General features: G+C 35.9%; 1 protein-coding gene across 1 annotated transcript in view; it reads right to left on the reverse strand.

Annotated features, from left to right (window-relative positions):
* The window catches only part of LOC150100786 (uncharacterized), a 164,205-nt gene that overhangs the window by 56,431 nt on the left and 89,352 nt on the right, over window positions 1-18,422 (reverse strand). Inside the window, exon 5 of the mRNA XM_090401833.1 lies at window positions 17,661-17,721. Coding sequence (XP_090257959.1) covers window positions 17,661-17,721 — 61 coding nt within the window. The remainder of the gene's footprint in view (window positions 1-17,660; window positions 17,722-18,422) is intronic.

Here is an 18,422-nt window from a genome sequence, read left to right on the forward strand (position 1 = left end):
ATTTTTAAGGATATGATTTTTAACTAATGATTTGATATGCACTGAAATTTTTTCAAAAGTAGAAATTGCCAGTAAAGGAGTCAAGATACTCAGCTAACTGTTAAGCAAGTTTGTGTAAGACTATAAGTAAGACTGCCAGCCTGGTTGTTTGAGTGGTTAGCGTAGCCTCTCTCCAGCCAAAAGGCTACGAGTTCAAATCCCGCCATGGGCATGGATGTTTGTAACCGTCTATGAAAATATCAGTGGTGGTAGTCAGCGGTAGATGCCATTGGCGTAGATGATGAAGGTAGTCGTGGTTGGTGGAGATGGAGAGTTGTAGAGTAGGTACCCTCCCTCGAGTCTTTGAACTCCCTGGAGGTGTTGCATAATAATTTATGCTATCAACTATAAGGTGTAAGGAAATATCAGATTTGTGGATTTTAGGTACTTCACAATACAGAGTGGTTTAACATTAACTGGGTTTTATTTTGTTGATGATTTCTTTGGGCCAAGAAGTAACTGTTTTCCTTTGAAACATAGTCTCAATCTATAATTTGGTAAGTAGAATTGTCATATAGATCTTGCATTTTTTTTTTTTTTTTTTTTGTAATCGTCTTGATCCATGATAACTGTTGTGTTACCATTATCAGCTTTATTAATAACAATATTTTTATTCTTATATAATGTTCTTAAGGTAGCTATTTTATTCTGCGGTATATTACTTTTTGGTGGTTTCCCCTCGTTTAGGTGCTTTCTAATAGACAAAGTATCACTAATAGACACACTAATAGAAAAAGTATCACTAATAGACACACTAATAGAAAAAGTATCACTAATAGACACTCTTAATTTAATAGTCAAAATTTCCGCCTGATATCTTTGAATTATTTAAATTTACAATGTATTCATGTTACTTTACATGGGGAGGAAAAATCTACAAACAGATTAATGGTACTGCTATGGTCCCACCACCACCACCTTTAGCTAACTTTTACATGGAACACTTTGAAAGCAAAATACAACAGCTGAACACAAGCCCTAGTGGTTACACTTTGTTAATGATGTGTTTACCATTTGGCCCCATGGATAAGGCACTTTGCATGCTTTTTTAACCTCATAAATAAACAGCTAATACTCCAAAATTCACTTCACAGTAGAAAAATAATCTAATAAATGTTTGCCCTTTCTTGGCACAGTACACATCCACTTTTCAGATGGATCACTATCTTCTTCCATTTACAGAAAGCCAACACAAAGATATCTACATCAACAATCACATCATCCAGACCAACAGTATGGTATTTAAAAAACACTTACAGAGCCAGAGTGATTTGTTCTAATGATACAGCTCTTCGTACAGAACTGAAATATCTGTACCATACTTTCTTAGCCAATGGTACAATTGTTACAAAATAGATAAAATGCAACACAGCCCAATTACTTCTAGTGCACAAGAACAAAACATTACTATTCCTATTCCCTATGTCAGAGGTACATTAGAAAAGATATCCAAAGTAATAATAAAACATGACTTTCGTACCATATGTTAAATTAGAAACTCTAATCTGCTCTGCTGTCCTAAGGATAAACTCCATCCTCTAGCATATCCTGGAGTATATGAAGTTCCTTGTGACAGTGACTTGGCCTACTACGGGTAGACAGGTTAGTTGCCAGTCCTCACTCACCATAATAATAGGGAGTGAGGACTGGCAGAGCACACTTTGAACACTCCTTCACACAAGATTAGATGGAAGAAAGCTAATGTGAAGTCGTTATAGGTCGGAAAGATTATTTTTAGTCAATCATGGATACAAAAAATTATCCTAACCTAAACAAGTATGGTGCATTAATTTGCCAAAAATTTGGGAGACTTATCTTAAGATCAACTCCTACATAGCTATAATACTTCTGTTTTACAACTTTAGAGGGTGCCAAATTGGGACTTCAGATCTTTTTTTTTGTCTGTTACAATTTGAATCATTTCACCTACTCACTGTTGTGTGTAAGCTATAACATGCTGCTTTGTGGCTGAATATGCTGATTTGAAATCCAGTGAAATATAAGCCCATTAAACTTCTTTTTTTTTTTTTTTTTTTTATAAAATAGTATGTTTGGTGTGGCTAATACCATTAAAATAAGTTATGAATAGCATTCAACACCAAGTATCATTAATATTGTAATGGTGGAAATATACAGAATTATACACCATTATAATCAATGCTACTTTTAAACAACCTATAAAATTAAAAAAGATATTCAACTCCACAAAGGATTCCCTTCCCCTCTTTGGCCAATCCTAGGATATACCGAATCTGCACCTGTAACTTACCTTATATTGGTGAAACTGGACGTGCAATTCCTATCCATAAAAAAAAGAACACAAACAACACATGAAAGTTAACAATTTTGGTAAAGCAGGCCTCTCAGATCATGCCCTTAGCACCCAAACCAAATTGATTGGTACCAGTTCCTATTGGTATGAATGCAAATTTAAAGAAGCATGTGAAATTTTGATCAACCATCCTAATCTAAACAATAATAGTGGCATCAACATCTTCATAAACATCTTAAGTTTCATCAAGTTCTCCAGCAAAACCCTTAATTTAAACTCTAAGCAACAATTTCAGCTCTTATTGACCACCATCTAAAATGACACTGTTTTGTTCTAATTTGTGTGAGCAATTAAGTGACAGCATGTTACTCTCTCTCTCTCTCTCTAGCTTAACATATTATTGTATGGACACCTCCATGGTCCAAAACCTCATCGCAGGAGACCTAACCTATCTACACAATCTATCATACCCGCTCCTTGAACCCATTAATAGACAAAGCTTCACAACTGACTCTGGCAACCTATTCCACTTATTCACAACTGTACAAGTAAAAAATTTAGTCCTAACAGCCCCTACTAACCATACTTTTATTCAACTTCCAGGGATGATCCATTGAAACATTTCCCCTGTATCAATCCTATAAAACCATTTCAGCAACTGTTTCTGTTATATCCCCTCTTTTTCTCCTATTAACCAGCTTCAACAATTACACACACACACCTTCAATCTATCCTCATAGGGAACATTCCACAGATCACTCGCCATCTTGGTCACTTGCCTCTGAATCTTCTCCACTGCTTCCTCGTCCCCAAGAAACCCAGAAGATCAGACTTCAGCATAGAAATATCAAGGCCTTATAAAGAGGAATGACAACTTCCTTACCTCTACTTGTTAGTGTGTTCTTCAATAGCCAAGTAATCTTATGGGCTACCTTAGCAATATGTTCTCTAAACTTTAACTCTCTGTCTACCATCACCCCTAAATCTCTAGTTTCCTCTATTTCATGGGGTACAGTGCCATCAATGTGATACACAGCTTGTAATCTGTTTAGCCCAAAATGAATCACTTTACACTTCTCCACACTGAACTGACACACCATCATCTTTTGACCATACTGACAACCTATTTAAATCACCCTACAAGCTCTCCACATTGCCTTAACTAATAATGTACCTAATTTCAAACAACTGAATATTTCCATTCAAGATATTTCCTATATCATTTATGTACAAATTAAACAGTAATGGTTCCAGCACTGAACCTTGTGGCACGCCACTAGTTACCTGTTTTTGCCCCTCCATATACCACTTTTTGATATCTATCCAGCAGCCACCCTCTTATCCTCATAACCAGTGCCATATCCATCCCAATTTGTTCTAATTTGCATAACAGAGTTCCATGTGGTATTCTGTCAAATGACTTTGCAAAATCCAGCAGAACTATTAATTTCTTTATTCCACTCAGCTGTTACTCTATTATAAAAAGTTAATAAATTATGAAGGCATGACGGACCCATCACAATGCCAGGTTGCCCCTTATACAGTATCATATTTTTATCTACCCATTCTTGAATTCTTTTTTTTTTTTTTTGACTAATTTTTCCAGTACTTTTACTACCACTCCTGAGATACTGATTGGTCTATAATTTGCTACTGCAGTCTTAGAACCTCTCTTATGCAAAGGAATTAATTTGTCCTCTTTCCACTCTCAAAGGCATTGCCAGTTCTCTTGCACATTCTTGCAAAACCCAAGCTGATATCCCATCTAATCCCACAGTTATATTTACATTGAGATTCAGCAATATCTTAAGAACTGCCTATTCATCCACCTCTGTTTCCATATCAGTGTCTGTCACATATAATACAGTAGTAACCTCACTTGGATGATATACCCCTGCAAAGTGGTCACTCAGTAACTCAACTATTTTATCTGCTTCTGTCACCTCGTGACCATCATTATTCATTAAGGTTAATCTTCCATAGTCATTCTTCCTCTTAATTGCCACATAACGAAAGAACTCTTTGGGATTTTCTTTGGCCTGACTAGATTCTTCTCATAATTTTGATTTTGCCTTCTTTACCATACTACCAGTATGGTAAAGAAGGCACCTTTGCTGCCTGAGCCTTGTATTGTTCATGAGTTTGCTGGTCACCTTTCTACTTATATACTCTCCACAGCATTTTCTTCTTCTACAGCTCATGTTTAATGAGCTGCAGAAGAAAAAAAATTTTACCTTAGGTATACAGTTTAATATTGCATCCTAAATGACCCTTAACTATCTCCCATACACTGCTAACATGCTTCCCTTGCAGTGTCTCACACCAGACTGTTTCATATAAACAGCAACCTTCCCGCCTATCTCCTGTTCTTTTTGGCTGTAATTCATCCGCTATCATCAGCAGTATCCCTCCCCCATTCTATCTTTTCAAACTTCCCTGAAAAGACTAAACCCGTCACATTCTATTTCCTTAACTACATCTGCTGTTAGCAAAGCTCTGTCTCACTAATGCCTATAACTTTTGGCAAGGTTGCACTAAGCAATGCCAGAAACTCCTTTCTCTTGTTCCTGATACTTCTGACATTAGTATATACAAACTGCATTAGTATATACAAACTTTAGGCTCCCACCTTTAGTTCCTGAATTGACTACCCTATTCAATATTTTTGATTAAGAGACTAGATTCTGCACTTGATCATTCTCACACTCATTTGCCTCATGAGTGCTTTCACATAAACTCACCTGCTTCATTTTCCTGCATTTGCATTGAAGCACTTTGTGCTGCAATGCAGGAAATTCACTGTGAACTGAAATAGGGCTGTGATATCGGGAGGAAATATTCACAAATGTCCCACTCAAAGAATCCTTAGAGCTAATCCAAGCTAAATTTCCTCCCGATATCATAGCCCTATTTCAGTTCACAATGAACTCAAGCTATTTTGTTTGACAAAGAAAATTCTACAAACAAATAGAGGGGACAGCCATGGGTTCTCCACTCTCCCCATCCTTGGCCAACTTTTATATGGAGACTTTTGAAGAGAAAGCCTTAAACTCTGCCCCACAAAAACCAACCATTTGGCTTCGCTATGTTGATGATGCGTTCGCTATTTGGCCACATGGCTCCGATGTACTCCTCTCCTTCCTAACACACTGAAACAACCAACACCCCAGAATCAAATTCACCCTGGAAGAAGAAAAAAACAACTGCCTTCCTTTCTTAGACACACTAGTCACCCGCCAGCCTGATGGAACCTTGGTTTTCTCAGTCTACAGAAAACCCACCCATACAGGCAGATACATTCACCAACAACCTCACCACCACCACTCCTCGCAACAATATGGAGTCATTAAGACACTACACAGCAGGGCTAAACTTATCTGTTCAAATGACAATGCCCTAACTACAGAACTAAACCACATTCTCAACACTTTCTCAGCCAATGGCTACCCCCCTCCAAAAAAATCCAAAAAATATTGAAACTAGTAAACTACAACCCCCCTCACAACAAGGATTACTCTAAATCCATCACCATACCCTATACCTGAGGCACCTTGGAAAAAATTACAAAAATCCTAAAAAAACATGACTTAACTTCTTGTTACACACCATATAAAAAATTGGCATCCCTTATCTGCTCTACTAAAGACCAACCTCCTCCCCTAGATCTACCTGGTGTATACCGGGTCCCTTGCAGCTGTAAGCTGTCCTACTTTGGCCAAACAGGCAGGACAGCAAATATCAGAATTTCAGAACACAAGGACTACATCCAGTTTCACCAATACAGCCACTCTGGTCTTGCTGACCATGCGCTGGATACCTGCCATAGAATACAGTGGAAGAAAGTCATGATAACACACCGTAGTAAATACAAATATGAAAGACATTTCATGGAATCAGCTTCAGCCCTAAGAAACAATCCAAACTTCAACAAATTTGGCTGCATGAGACTGCCTCAATTTGGGAAACCTACATTAGAAGACCTTCAGTCCAATCGCCAACATTATACCAACATAGCCCGCTAGGGGGCACCAACAGGACTTTAGGAGAAATAATAGCTTCCTGTTTCTTCTTCACTTACTGTTTGTTGTGCCTGCATGTACGTGTCTTGTTCTTAAGTTCTTGAAAATGGCAATGTGATGTTGCCGAAATATTGAAGTATATGAAAATTTATTTTAATGTATATCCTAGTTGACATTTTATTTTCCTTAAATTATTTAGTAAAAAAAGCCTTATTTATAGATTTTATTGCATAAGTATGGGAGAAGATGTAATTTCATAATAGTTTGCTTGAGCTTCTATAATGATTGAATTAGTAAAATTTAGGCCTTTGTTTTACAATGAAGTTTCAATGAGTGTTAGAGAGGTTCACTATTCAGCTATGAATGTTTTCCTTTTTTGGAAGGTAGTTTTTTTTTTGTTATTGTTTTTTAAGTTGATTTGTAATAGTGTTCCATTTTTTTGGTATGCTTGGTTTTAATGTGAGTTAGCAATATTTTGTGTTACGTTATTAGTGAAATTACACCACTCTGTTGCTCATATAGGATTTCAACCTGGGTTTTTGTTTTACTGATGTTAGTAAGCTTGTTTTTAATGTAAAATTTATTCCAAAGAGGCCTGATAGGGGAACATGATGAACCAAAACAGATTCTCTTGTTACTGTGAATAGCTTTATTATCCCTAACAACTGCAAGCTCGAGAATATTGTGACTAAGGCAATTATTGAAAAAAAAAAAGAAATCGAATGCGTAATTTTCAAGTAGAGTATTTTAAGACACTTTTGATATATTTTTTTAGTAAAATGTCACTGCAGTGTTGCAATGTCATTTATCACTTCCCTTGCCAACTGAACTGCAACACCATTTATATCTCTTCATGCCCACCTATATGAGCATTAAAATGATTGTCATACACCCGTGCCCAATTTTTTTCAAAAGAAAAAAAAAATTAACAAAATTCTAAAAGCTACAACCAACAACCACAGAAACAGCAACACATGCAGTTGAACACAATCAGATTCCATAATAGAAACATATTTTTACATTTAAAAATGTGTTTCTATTTTATATATATATATAAATATATATATATATATATTATTCTAAATAACAGAAGCCATAGCAATAAAAAACAAAAGCATTCCAACACTGTCGGTGTTCACTGTCCATATATTGTACAATGTTAGGCAGCTCCATAAACAGACTTTCCAACAATCAAAATGCTTTTGGATCATTGACACAGCCTATGACATACACTACAAAAAATGTTTGTTTCTTTATTCTGATGACTGCTTTCATGAAACAACATTGCTTCACTCCATAAGCAGATTTCATCTTTCACCACATTTTTACATTTATAGTCCTGGGGCGTTTAGATTAATTCTTCCCTACCTCCCATTCTTTATATTTTAAGTTATAGATTTTTAATTTGTTTAATATTTTTTTCAAATTTTAATTGCAGGTTTTATATTGCTATTTATTATTAACATTTCATCAATACATTACCAAATTTATTTTTCTGCTCAGGTTTTTTTATCATCATTATATGAGCAACTCCATGGAGCCCTTACTCATCAGGGGGAGGCACTAAGCATCATGACAAGCACTGTATAACATTCATGGAGTATCTACATTATTATTATTATGATTATTATTATTAAATGACATCTCCAAGGAGTCCTTAGACTCATCAGGAGAGGCACTAAGCATCATGCCAGGCACTGTGCAACATTCACGCGGCATCTATCATTATTATTATTATTACATGACACCTCTAAGGAGGCCAAAGACTCATCAAGGGAGGGCACCTACTCTACAGCTCTCAGTCGCCACCACTAAATCCCCCAACTACAGCGAACTGCATCATCTATACAAACACTATCCACTGCCTACTACTACTAGTATTTTCACAGACTCACAAACATCCATGCCCATGGCAGGATTTGAATCCACAGTCTTTTGGATGAAGAGCAGATACACCAACCACTTGGCCAATCATGCTTTTGAACTCATTCACACTGATGACTGAACTGACTCTGGCAACCTATTCCATTCATTCACCACTCTCCAAGCAAAATTCTAGTTCTGACATCCCTGCTAACTACATTCTTGCTCAGTTTCCAAGGATGACCCTTACTTCTTCCACCACCAGACCTGTTCTGAAAAATTTCCTCTCTATTAATCTTGTAAATAACCCTTCAGTAATTTGTAAGCTGCAATCATATCATTTCTTTTCCACATTTCAACCACTTTCTGTAACCCACAAATCTTCAACCTGTGCTCATAAGATTCATTCCATAGACCTGCTACTGTCTTGGTCACTCACCTGTAAATCCTCTGGAGTGATGAGGTCTTTGCAAGATTGTCAAGCAAATGACAATCTTGCAATGTTTGATTGTGACATTTCAAATTTAGTTCACTATCATGAAAGTTTGAACTTTCCATTGCAATAGTGAGCTTAAAATAGCATCGGTTATGGGACTCAGGCCAGGACTTTTCTGAAGTATTTATAGTGCATCACCATTTCACTACACTGTTGTTCACTATTAGTGCATATCTTCTGTATAATATTCATAAACGTTTTTTTAATGATCAATTTTAAATCTTAAAGTGAAAAAAAAGCAAAAATTACTTACATTTGAACATAGGTAATTAAAAAAACAATTTTCCAAACATTAACATTAAAAGTTAGTTAAGAAGAGTGCTTAACTTGTCAGCTTTGTCAATTATATTTGTAAGTATATTTTCAAAACTGACAAGGCTGCATGTTAGTCTATCTTAATAATAACTACTGCAAATGTTTGTAAACTGGAAGCTCTATGCATATTACTGTGTCTCCCTCACACCCTCTGCAACACAAATGGAAACATACTTCTGATTAAACTCATTTTTATCTTAATGTGCAAAGTTTGTACATTAAGTATCTTCACAACTAGTCTACCAGTATGCAGAGCCTGTTGACTTTTTTGCGACAACTGCATTAATTAATGCAAGTCACAATTTCTAAATATCATCATCAAATTCTTGACAGGTTAAACTCAATGGGTGTACAGTATATAATAGTACTACATGAAAAATTTACATCATTACTAACTTCCTACCTACAATTTTCCTCCAAATCAGTCTGTTACTTGTCAAGACTCCAACATTATCACATCTTATATTTTTTATCGTCTAAGGCACTTTGTACCGTATCAATCCACCTATGTCTTGATCTTCCTCTGGATCATTTTCCTGCAAAGAACACTTGTTTTGCCAATCTTTCCTTGCCCATTCTGTTTAAGTGACCATACCACCTGAGATTAGCTCTGCTAACGCATTCCTGGATGCTGACAATGTCAAGTTCTTTCCTAATATCGTCATTTTTTATATGATATTGCCATTGATGTCATCTGTTCACGCCTCTAATCTTTCTCAGGACTCTCATATCTGCGGTCTCTAGTCTTTGGTCAAGTGTTTTACTTCTGACCCAGCTCTCAGATCCATAAGTTAAAATTGGTTTGAACACTGTCTTGTATATAACTAATTTAGTGTTCCCCGACTAATTTCTCTATTATTCCATATGAATTTATTCAATTGACTTCCTACCACTCCAGCTTTGATGATTCTGTTATCTATTTCCATATTTAATTTACCATCTTCACTAAAAATCGTGCCTAAGTAGCTGAAATGTTTTACTTGTTCCACAGGTTCTCCGTACACAATGCAGTTGACATTATCAACAATTCTACCTATTTTCATTCTCTTTGTCTTTTTATTGCTGACCTTCATACCATATCTATTACTACAGTTATTCAATTTAGTCAGAGAATCTTGCAGACTTGTAGCAGATTTATTTAGAAGTATAACATCATCTGCATAAAGCAAAGAGCTGACATTACCATCTCCAATTTTGATATCATGTTTAATACCACTTTCCTTCATAATGTGATCGATATAGATAATGAATAACAGAGGGGATAATGTACATCCTTGTCTCACACCAGATTTCACATTAAACCATCTTCCTGTACTTCCTTCAATTCTAACTGCTGACTTACAACTCAAATAAAGACTAAGTATTGCTTGATATAATGCCCCATTGACACCATATAACTGTAGCGTATTGAATAGCTTCTCTCTTGGCACCTTGTCATATGCCTTTTCCAAATCGACAAAACTTAAATACAGATCTTTGTTATATTCCCATGCTTTCTCGACTATTTGTTGCAAAGTGAAGATCTGATCCTGACAGCCTCTATTTGGCCTGAATTCAGCTTGTTCTTCACCAAGCTTTTCTTCCACAATTCTTCTCAACCGTTTCTCAAGTATACTTGCATAGATCTTACCAGGAACAATCAGTAGGGAAATACCTCAGTAATTCTCACATTCAGTATTATTTCCCTTTTTATATATGGGTACTATGAGAGCTCTACTCCAATCATCAGGAATTTGTCCCTCTGTCCAGGCTTTCTGAACTATGCAGTGCAGCCACTGTAAGACTTTTTTTTACCACCATACTTCAGCATTTCTGGTCAAATATCATCTACTCCTGCTGCCTTTCCACATTTCAAGCCTTTGATGGCTTTTTTCTACTTCAAGTATGGATATGTATTCCTGACTGCATGCCTGGTTAGTTTTTTTTACCACTGTGCTGTCATCACTGCTTGTTTCATTTAGCAGTTTTTCAAAGTAATTACTCTATACTTCAAGAATATCTTTTTCTCCCATTTTCATGTCACCTTTATCATCACCTACAGAATATCTTACCACCGTCTTGATATTTATTTTCTAATTCTTGCCAAAGTTCTCTCATGACTTTTGTTTAACCAGTTTTACACACTGTTTAGCTTCCTTACATTTGTCTCTGTATTCTCTAAGAGCACAAGCTGACTTATTTGCCAGGAATTTTTGATACACTTTCTTATTTTTCCTTCACTGCCTCTTTAACTTCCTGTGTTCATCATGGACATCTGATTTTTCTATCCTTGCAGACAACCTCACCACATGCCTCTCTGGCTGAATCAATCAGGGCTTTCTTCAAAGCTTGCCAAATGAATCTCCAAGGTTTGGTTCCTATTCTCAAACTCTTTCATTTTTTCTTCAATAATCTTTGTATATGTTAGTCTACAGTTCACATCTGAGAGCTGCTCAACTTTTATTCGCTTTAAAACTTTCTTACATGTTATTCTTTTCAATATGAAATTCAATTTTATCCTGCTCAAGACTAAATAGTGATCACTTCCAATTTCAAATCCTCTGTATTCTCTGGTGTCCTGCACCAGGGAAAAAACATCACTATCAACAATAACATAGTCAATGAGACTTTTTATTCCTTGCCTCTTCTCTCCATGTGAATTTGTGCACATTTTTATGTTGGAACATGGTGTTAGTAATAACTAGTCCATGTCCTGAGCAGAAATCCAACAGATATTTGCCATTATTATTAGCTTTGCTTTCTTCTCCAAATTTTCCCAGAATAATTTTGTATGTCTGACAATCATTTCCTACTCTGCTATTTAGATTTCCAACAAAGACCAACTTTTCCTTTTTCATCGTTTCAGTTGCTTTTTCTAAAGCCTCAAAAAATTCCTCCACTTACCTTAGTAGAACCTTCTGTGGGACCATAGGCACAAATAAGTTTCATTGTCCAGTTCCCCATTCTCATATTTGCCCACATTACTCTACTTGAGACTGACTGCCATTCAAGAAGATTAGCCTTGTATTTTGTGTTGAATACTATGGCTACTCCTTTTCCTTGACTGTCATTGCCTGAATATAACATTTTGTATTTATTGCTCAGAAAGATCTCACAAGTTTTTGTCTCTTTTGTTTCAGTCACCCCTATAATGTCGATCTAGTACTTATCTAATTCCTCAGCTAGCTCCATTTCTTTTGCCATTCAGGCTTCTTATGTTGATAGTACTGATCTTTAACTCTGGTGATATTGAGTTGGGGTGTATTTTCAGATTTGTTCCAGTAGCTGACTTTTCGCTGTTCGCCCTGGTTCCCTGGCGAAAACAATAGGGGCCTTGTTTAACCGGGTGATGCCCCAGCAGGCATGAAATTTTGTAATGCCGGCTGGGGCATGACATTTTTTATTTTGGTTTAACCAATAAGAATACAATTTGGTCGGCTAAATCCCAAATTGCCAGCCCATCCTCGTTCATTCAGTATCCAAGTAGATACCCAACAGGGTGCACCACGAGAATGCAAGGATTGGATATTAGGTCAGAAGTCCTGGTTGGTTCTCCGCATTCTTTTAAAGGCTATGTGGAGGTCTCCTCTCAATTATACAGCTTTGACCCTCCTCCACTTTTACCTTAATAGAACCTTCTGTGGGACCATAGGTACAAATAAGTCTCATTGTCCAATTCCCCATTCTGATATTTGCCCACATCACTCTACTTGAGACTGCCTGCCATTCTAGAAGATTAGCCTCGTATTTTGTGTTGAATACTATGGCTACTCCTTCTTTTCCTTAATTGTTATTGCCTGAATATAACATTTTGTATTTATTGCTCAGAAAGATCTCACTAGTTTTTGTCTTTTTTGTTTCATTCACCCCTATTATGTCGATCTGGTACTTATCTAATTCCTCAGCTAGCTCCCTTTTGTTGCCATTCAGGCTTCTTATGTTGATAGTACCAATCTTTAACTCTGGTGATGTTGAGTTGGGGTGTGCTTTGAGATTTGTTCCAGTAGCTGACTTTTCACTGTTCGCCCTGAAAAGCCAGGGCGAACGCCTGGTTCCCTGGCAAAAACAACAGGGTCTTTGTGTAACTGGGTGATGCCCCAGCCAGCATGAAATTTTGTCATGTTGTACCATTATTTTGTATATTGGTTTAAGCCAATAAGAATACAATTTGGTCGGCTAAATCCCAAATTGCCAGCCCATCCTCATTCATTCAATATCCAGGTAGATACCCAACAAGATGCACCACAAGAAGGTGAGGATTGGACATTAGGTCAGCAGCCCTGGTCGGTTCTCTGCATTCCTTTAAAGGCTATGTGGAGGTCTTCTCTCAGTATTGATGGCCTGGCTGGCCAAGTGGATAGCATATCTGCGCTCCAGCCAAAGGGCTATGGGTTCGAATCCCACTGTGGGCATGGATGTTTGTGATTGTCTGTGAAAATACCAGTGGTGGTAGGCAATAGATGCCGTTGGTGTAGTTGTGGTCAGTTGGTGATTGAATGGTGAAGACAGAGTTGTAGACTTGGTGCCCTCCCTCGATGAGTGCTTGGACAACCTGGAGGTGTCAATAATAATAATAATAATATTATTGTTATTATTATTAAATACTCCAGGTCAGAGATAGCTGTAGAAAGGTTTACCTCTGGGTTCACTAGGCATGAATACTTCACACAAACTTTGTTTGCTTACAATATACTATAACATACTTTGTAAGCAGTAGAATGTTCTACAACTATCTCTGATCCAGAATAATGGTGATACACAATTTTACTACTTGTATCTATAAAATGACTTCTGCATTGATCTAAGCATTCCTTGGTCTGGTTCCACTGATGAGACTTAAATAGAGTTTGAAACTGGTCTGGGGAGTGGCCATTCTCACGTTTTTGTATTATGGGATATTCATATAACTGGTGTGAAGTCAATAGACTCTAAATACAAGTAGACCAGTCGCGAAGCTACTTCACATGCAAACTTGATCTGCTTATGCTTGGGTGATGGATCATAATATAAAAGGATTAATATAATGCAAATATTTTAATGTACCATGGGGCATGGGTCCCATGCTGTCAAGCACGTCCCCAGGTTGCAGATAGGGGAATGGCCTCTGGATACAGAGGTTAGCTATGAATAAACAGGGAAACCTGTGAATAAGCAGTCATAGACAATGGGATGGCATCTACCAGCAGGAAGTGGTGAGATAGACAGTGGCATGGCTATCTCTATAAAAAGCCACACATTTCCAATGAAGGGGATGAGACATGGCAAGATGTAATCACCATACAATAAGTTACAGCCTGCTGGAAGTTGGGGTAGCAACAACTTTCATCCTGATCAGCAGAAGATCCCATAAGTGACAATGGTGTAAAGGATACTGTAGTAGGCAGACAATCATGAAAAATGAGAAACGGCTAGCACATTGAACCTCTTATGAAGGTTATTGCTGGACAAGAAAGGCAACAGGATACCACCTTGTTCTGTTTTTCCCTAGTAAGATAGCAGTATGGATGGACATTCTAAGAGATAGTGAAGCACTCAATACTTGTGCAATAGCAGCAAAGCAAGACTTCCCAGGTCATAAACCAGCTAAAATCCTTGTACATTCATCAGAACATGGAATGTGAGAACCCTCCTACAAATTGGAAAATTTGAAGAGAGAAATGGATAGATTAAAAATAGCCATATTGGGAATTAGTGAGATGAGATGGAATGGAACCAGAGACTTTTGGAGTGTTGATTACAGAATCATCTATTTAAGTGACGAGACAGCAAAAAATGGAGTCATGGTGGGTCTCAATAAGGAATGGGGAAGAAGAGTAATCAACTCAGTAAAATGTGGTAGCAGATTGATAATGGTAAAACTAGAAGCAAATCCAACAAATATTATAATAATACAAGCTTGCATACCTACTAGCAACCACAATGATGAAGTTGAAAGAGTATATGCAGATATGGAGAATTTAATCAAACTCACCAAGATGGTAGAGAGGTGGGAAAGCATGAACTTGGATGCCAAAATGAAAGAGGAGATAGACTTTTGGAGTTCTGCCACCAATTTAATATGATCATTACTAATACCTGGTATGAGGTACCAAAAAGAAGAAGATATACTTGGAAAATGCCAGGGATAAAGGAAAATGCCAGGGATAAAGGAAGGTACCAAATAGATTATATTATGACAAGAACTAGATTTAAAAATCAAGTAAAATCATTCAAAAGTTACCCTGGAACTGATGTCGACAGTGATCACAATTTGGTTTTATTGAAATGCAATCTGAAATTTAAAAAGCTGTCACAACCAAGGAAAAGGCCCAAATGGAACATAGATAACCTGAAAACAGAGGAAAACCATAGAAATTATAAACAGCAAACTGATGAAAGCATTAAAACTGGAGAGAGGGAAAAGAAAACATAGAGGAAAAATGGTTCATATTTAATCTTTACAAGTGCCAAGAAGCCCTAATAGAAACAGCCAGCAATAAAACAAAAACTGCCATAGCAAGAATACGTAAAGATGTAAGACAGGGTTGCTCTCTTTCACCATACTGTTTAATCTCTACATTGAAGATGCAATAAATAAATTGAAAGAACTAATAGAAACAGGAATTAAGATAAATGGAATTGAAATTAACTGGCTATGGTTTGCAGAGATGACATAGCAATTATAGCTGATAATGAAGATAAACTGAAATCTACCCTGACAAAGATCGAGGAAATTTTCACATAGTACAGCCTAAAAATTAATTATAAGAAAACAAAACTATTAATTACCATTAAAGCAAATCCAATGAAAATAAACCTGGAAATAAATAACCTAAATACTTTGGATCTTTAAATCTCTAAATACTTTGGAAGTCCAATAAAGGACTTAGCACCCAGCTCAAAAAAAAAGGCTAGTGAAAATATACATATGGAGCGTTCCATTGTATGGTTGCGTGGCCTGGAAAACAAAACTAACAAAACAAGACATCAAAAAGTTGGAGGCATTTGAACTTCGGTGCTGGAGAAAGATGATGAAAATTAGTTGTACAGAAAGAAAAAGTAATGAAGAAGTTCTGAAGAATGTTCACTAATGAACCACATCAATAAGAGAAGAAAAAGCCTAATTGGACACCATCTGAAGCATGGAGAACTGATTACAGAAATCATGGAGGGGACTGTAGAAGGAAAGAGGCCACGAGGCAGAACAAGAATTTCATATATAAATAACATAATGATGCTACCCAGTGCTAAGAGTTATGAATAGCTAAAAAGGAGGTCACAAAACAGAATGTTATTATGCGATGATATAACTAACCAACATTCGGATCGATGCACCAAAGAAGAAGAGGAAGAAGACCATTGATTTTGATAATTAGAGATTTAATACTTTATTTATTTGATCTTTGGGACAATCCAGTAGTGCTGTCATAGTAACATGAACACCCCTTGGGAGGGGGGGGGGGGTACATATCATTGATGATGTCAAGTTTAATATATGTTGTAACCCAGAGTAAAAACTTTCTAAGACTTCTGCTGTTTCCACTGAATGATTGTTTCGAATATAACATAAATCCATTAAGCTTAATTGAATTCCATCTATATTTGTAACCTTTTCTAGCATTCTTATCTATGCATCATATCTACATGATCATCTATACTTGTCTTTATACATCAATTTACACGCGTAAAAAATGTATAAAAAATGCTTTTTTTTTTTTTGCAAAAGCCTAACACATCAGAGAAATCGGAATCATGTTCCGATTTCTTTAGTTAAGTCATTAAGAACAGCCAAATGCAAGAACATCCTTGATTCTCGTGTTTCAATATTCAGATGTGAAAATCAAATGAAAAGTGAATGTGGATTTTATTTCAAATGGTAAAAGTTATATAATTTTATATGTGTATAACAGAACTTAAATTTTTCACTGGTCTATGTCACAGTGCTTTATATCACTAGTTCTTTGTCCCAAAGATTAAATAAATAAAGTATTAAATCCCTAATTCTCAAAATCAGTGCTACAATGCAATATTTACAGCACCATACAAAGTGCCTATTAAAATATAACTCATTATTATAGTATAAATTAAATTACAATATAGCATTTAAAAACACACACATATAGATTATAACATTCAAAAGACATCTTCAAGTGTAGTGATATGGAGAAAATACTATACTTGCATACTGACTTCAGTTAAAGTAACAATGGTTAGAACATCACAATTTTTTTCCTCATGAGATGACTGTATACAGTCGAATTCTCACAATAGAAGATCTGCTGTAATAAATTTCTTTAGCATAGCACTGGTAATATGAGACTTTGACTGTGGCTCCAGTATTGTATTATATCGAGCGAGTTTACTATACATAAGACTTGACTGTAACAATACAATCCAGTAGCACAGACATTTCTGATGAGTATACTTTGAACAACGTGTTTTATTATAATTGTTCCTTTTAAAAATTAAAATCTTCCAAATGTATCCAGGCAATATTTTGGACTGTATATCTCATCACAGATGGTCACATCACTTAGACCATTAGTTACTTCCAAAGAGAAATATTGCAGAGGATATCTTAATGTTACATTGATTAAATATTTTCTACTAGAATATCTCCAGCCTGAGTGCTAAATTAATTTCATAATGTTATTCTACCACACCACAGCCCTAAAAAAAATAAAATATAAAGACCTACCAGCATTTTGAGATATCAATTGACCATTAGAGATGTTTGTTCTGTTTATTTTTTCTGGAACCTTGGGAAGGGAAAAATAGTTAATAATCAGCAAAATAACTCATTATTTCAATTTATTAATTTATCTGGAAAACTAAAAACAATATACTTTATACTAGTCAGTTATTCATCCAGCAACAATTTTAATACTCATTCAACTCACCGTTTGAATTTATTCTGATATATATGTGGTATGACTGGATACTGAGGGATAAAAGTAAAATATAGTTTATTAGCACAACTAGTTTCGTCTTTTAACAGACTTCTTCAAGTGCATAAAAAAGAGAAAACCAAGCAAAAAACTTGAAGGAATAAACTTTAAACAAACAATGCGTTAGCATACACAGTACAGTATTAAAGCGTTGGCATTTGGATATTTAAAACTGTTCTATGGATAATCTCATTGTTGGGCATGCACATGCGTTCAGAATCTCGTGAACGCCAAAGTTGAATAGTAGCACAATGACAGTCTGATATGTTATAACTAAGATTTTTATTAAGATGTATAGAATTAAGGATGATTTCTTTAGATTCCATATTCCTTCTTTCTAGTTCATCATAGCAACGGAAGATATTATTTGATCTGATTTTGTCTCAAGTATAAAAGATATTTCCATTAAAGAAGAAGAAATCATGGTCAGCTTTGATATAGTCTGCCTCTTTACTAATGTACCTACAGAAGAAGTTTTCTTACTACTGAAAGAAAAATTATCAAAAAAGAAC

This window comes from Typopeltis vanoorti, chromosome 12 (assembly GCF_054136105.1).
Source record: "Typopeltis vanoorti isolate ZY-2024b chromosome 12, IOZ_Tvanoo_1.0, whole genome shotgun sequence".
Lineage (NCBI taxonomy): Eukaryota > Metazoa > Arthropoda > Arachnida > Uropygi > Thelyphonidae > Typopeltis > Typopeltis vanoorti.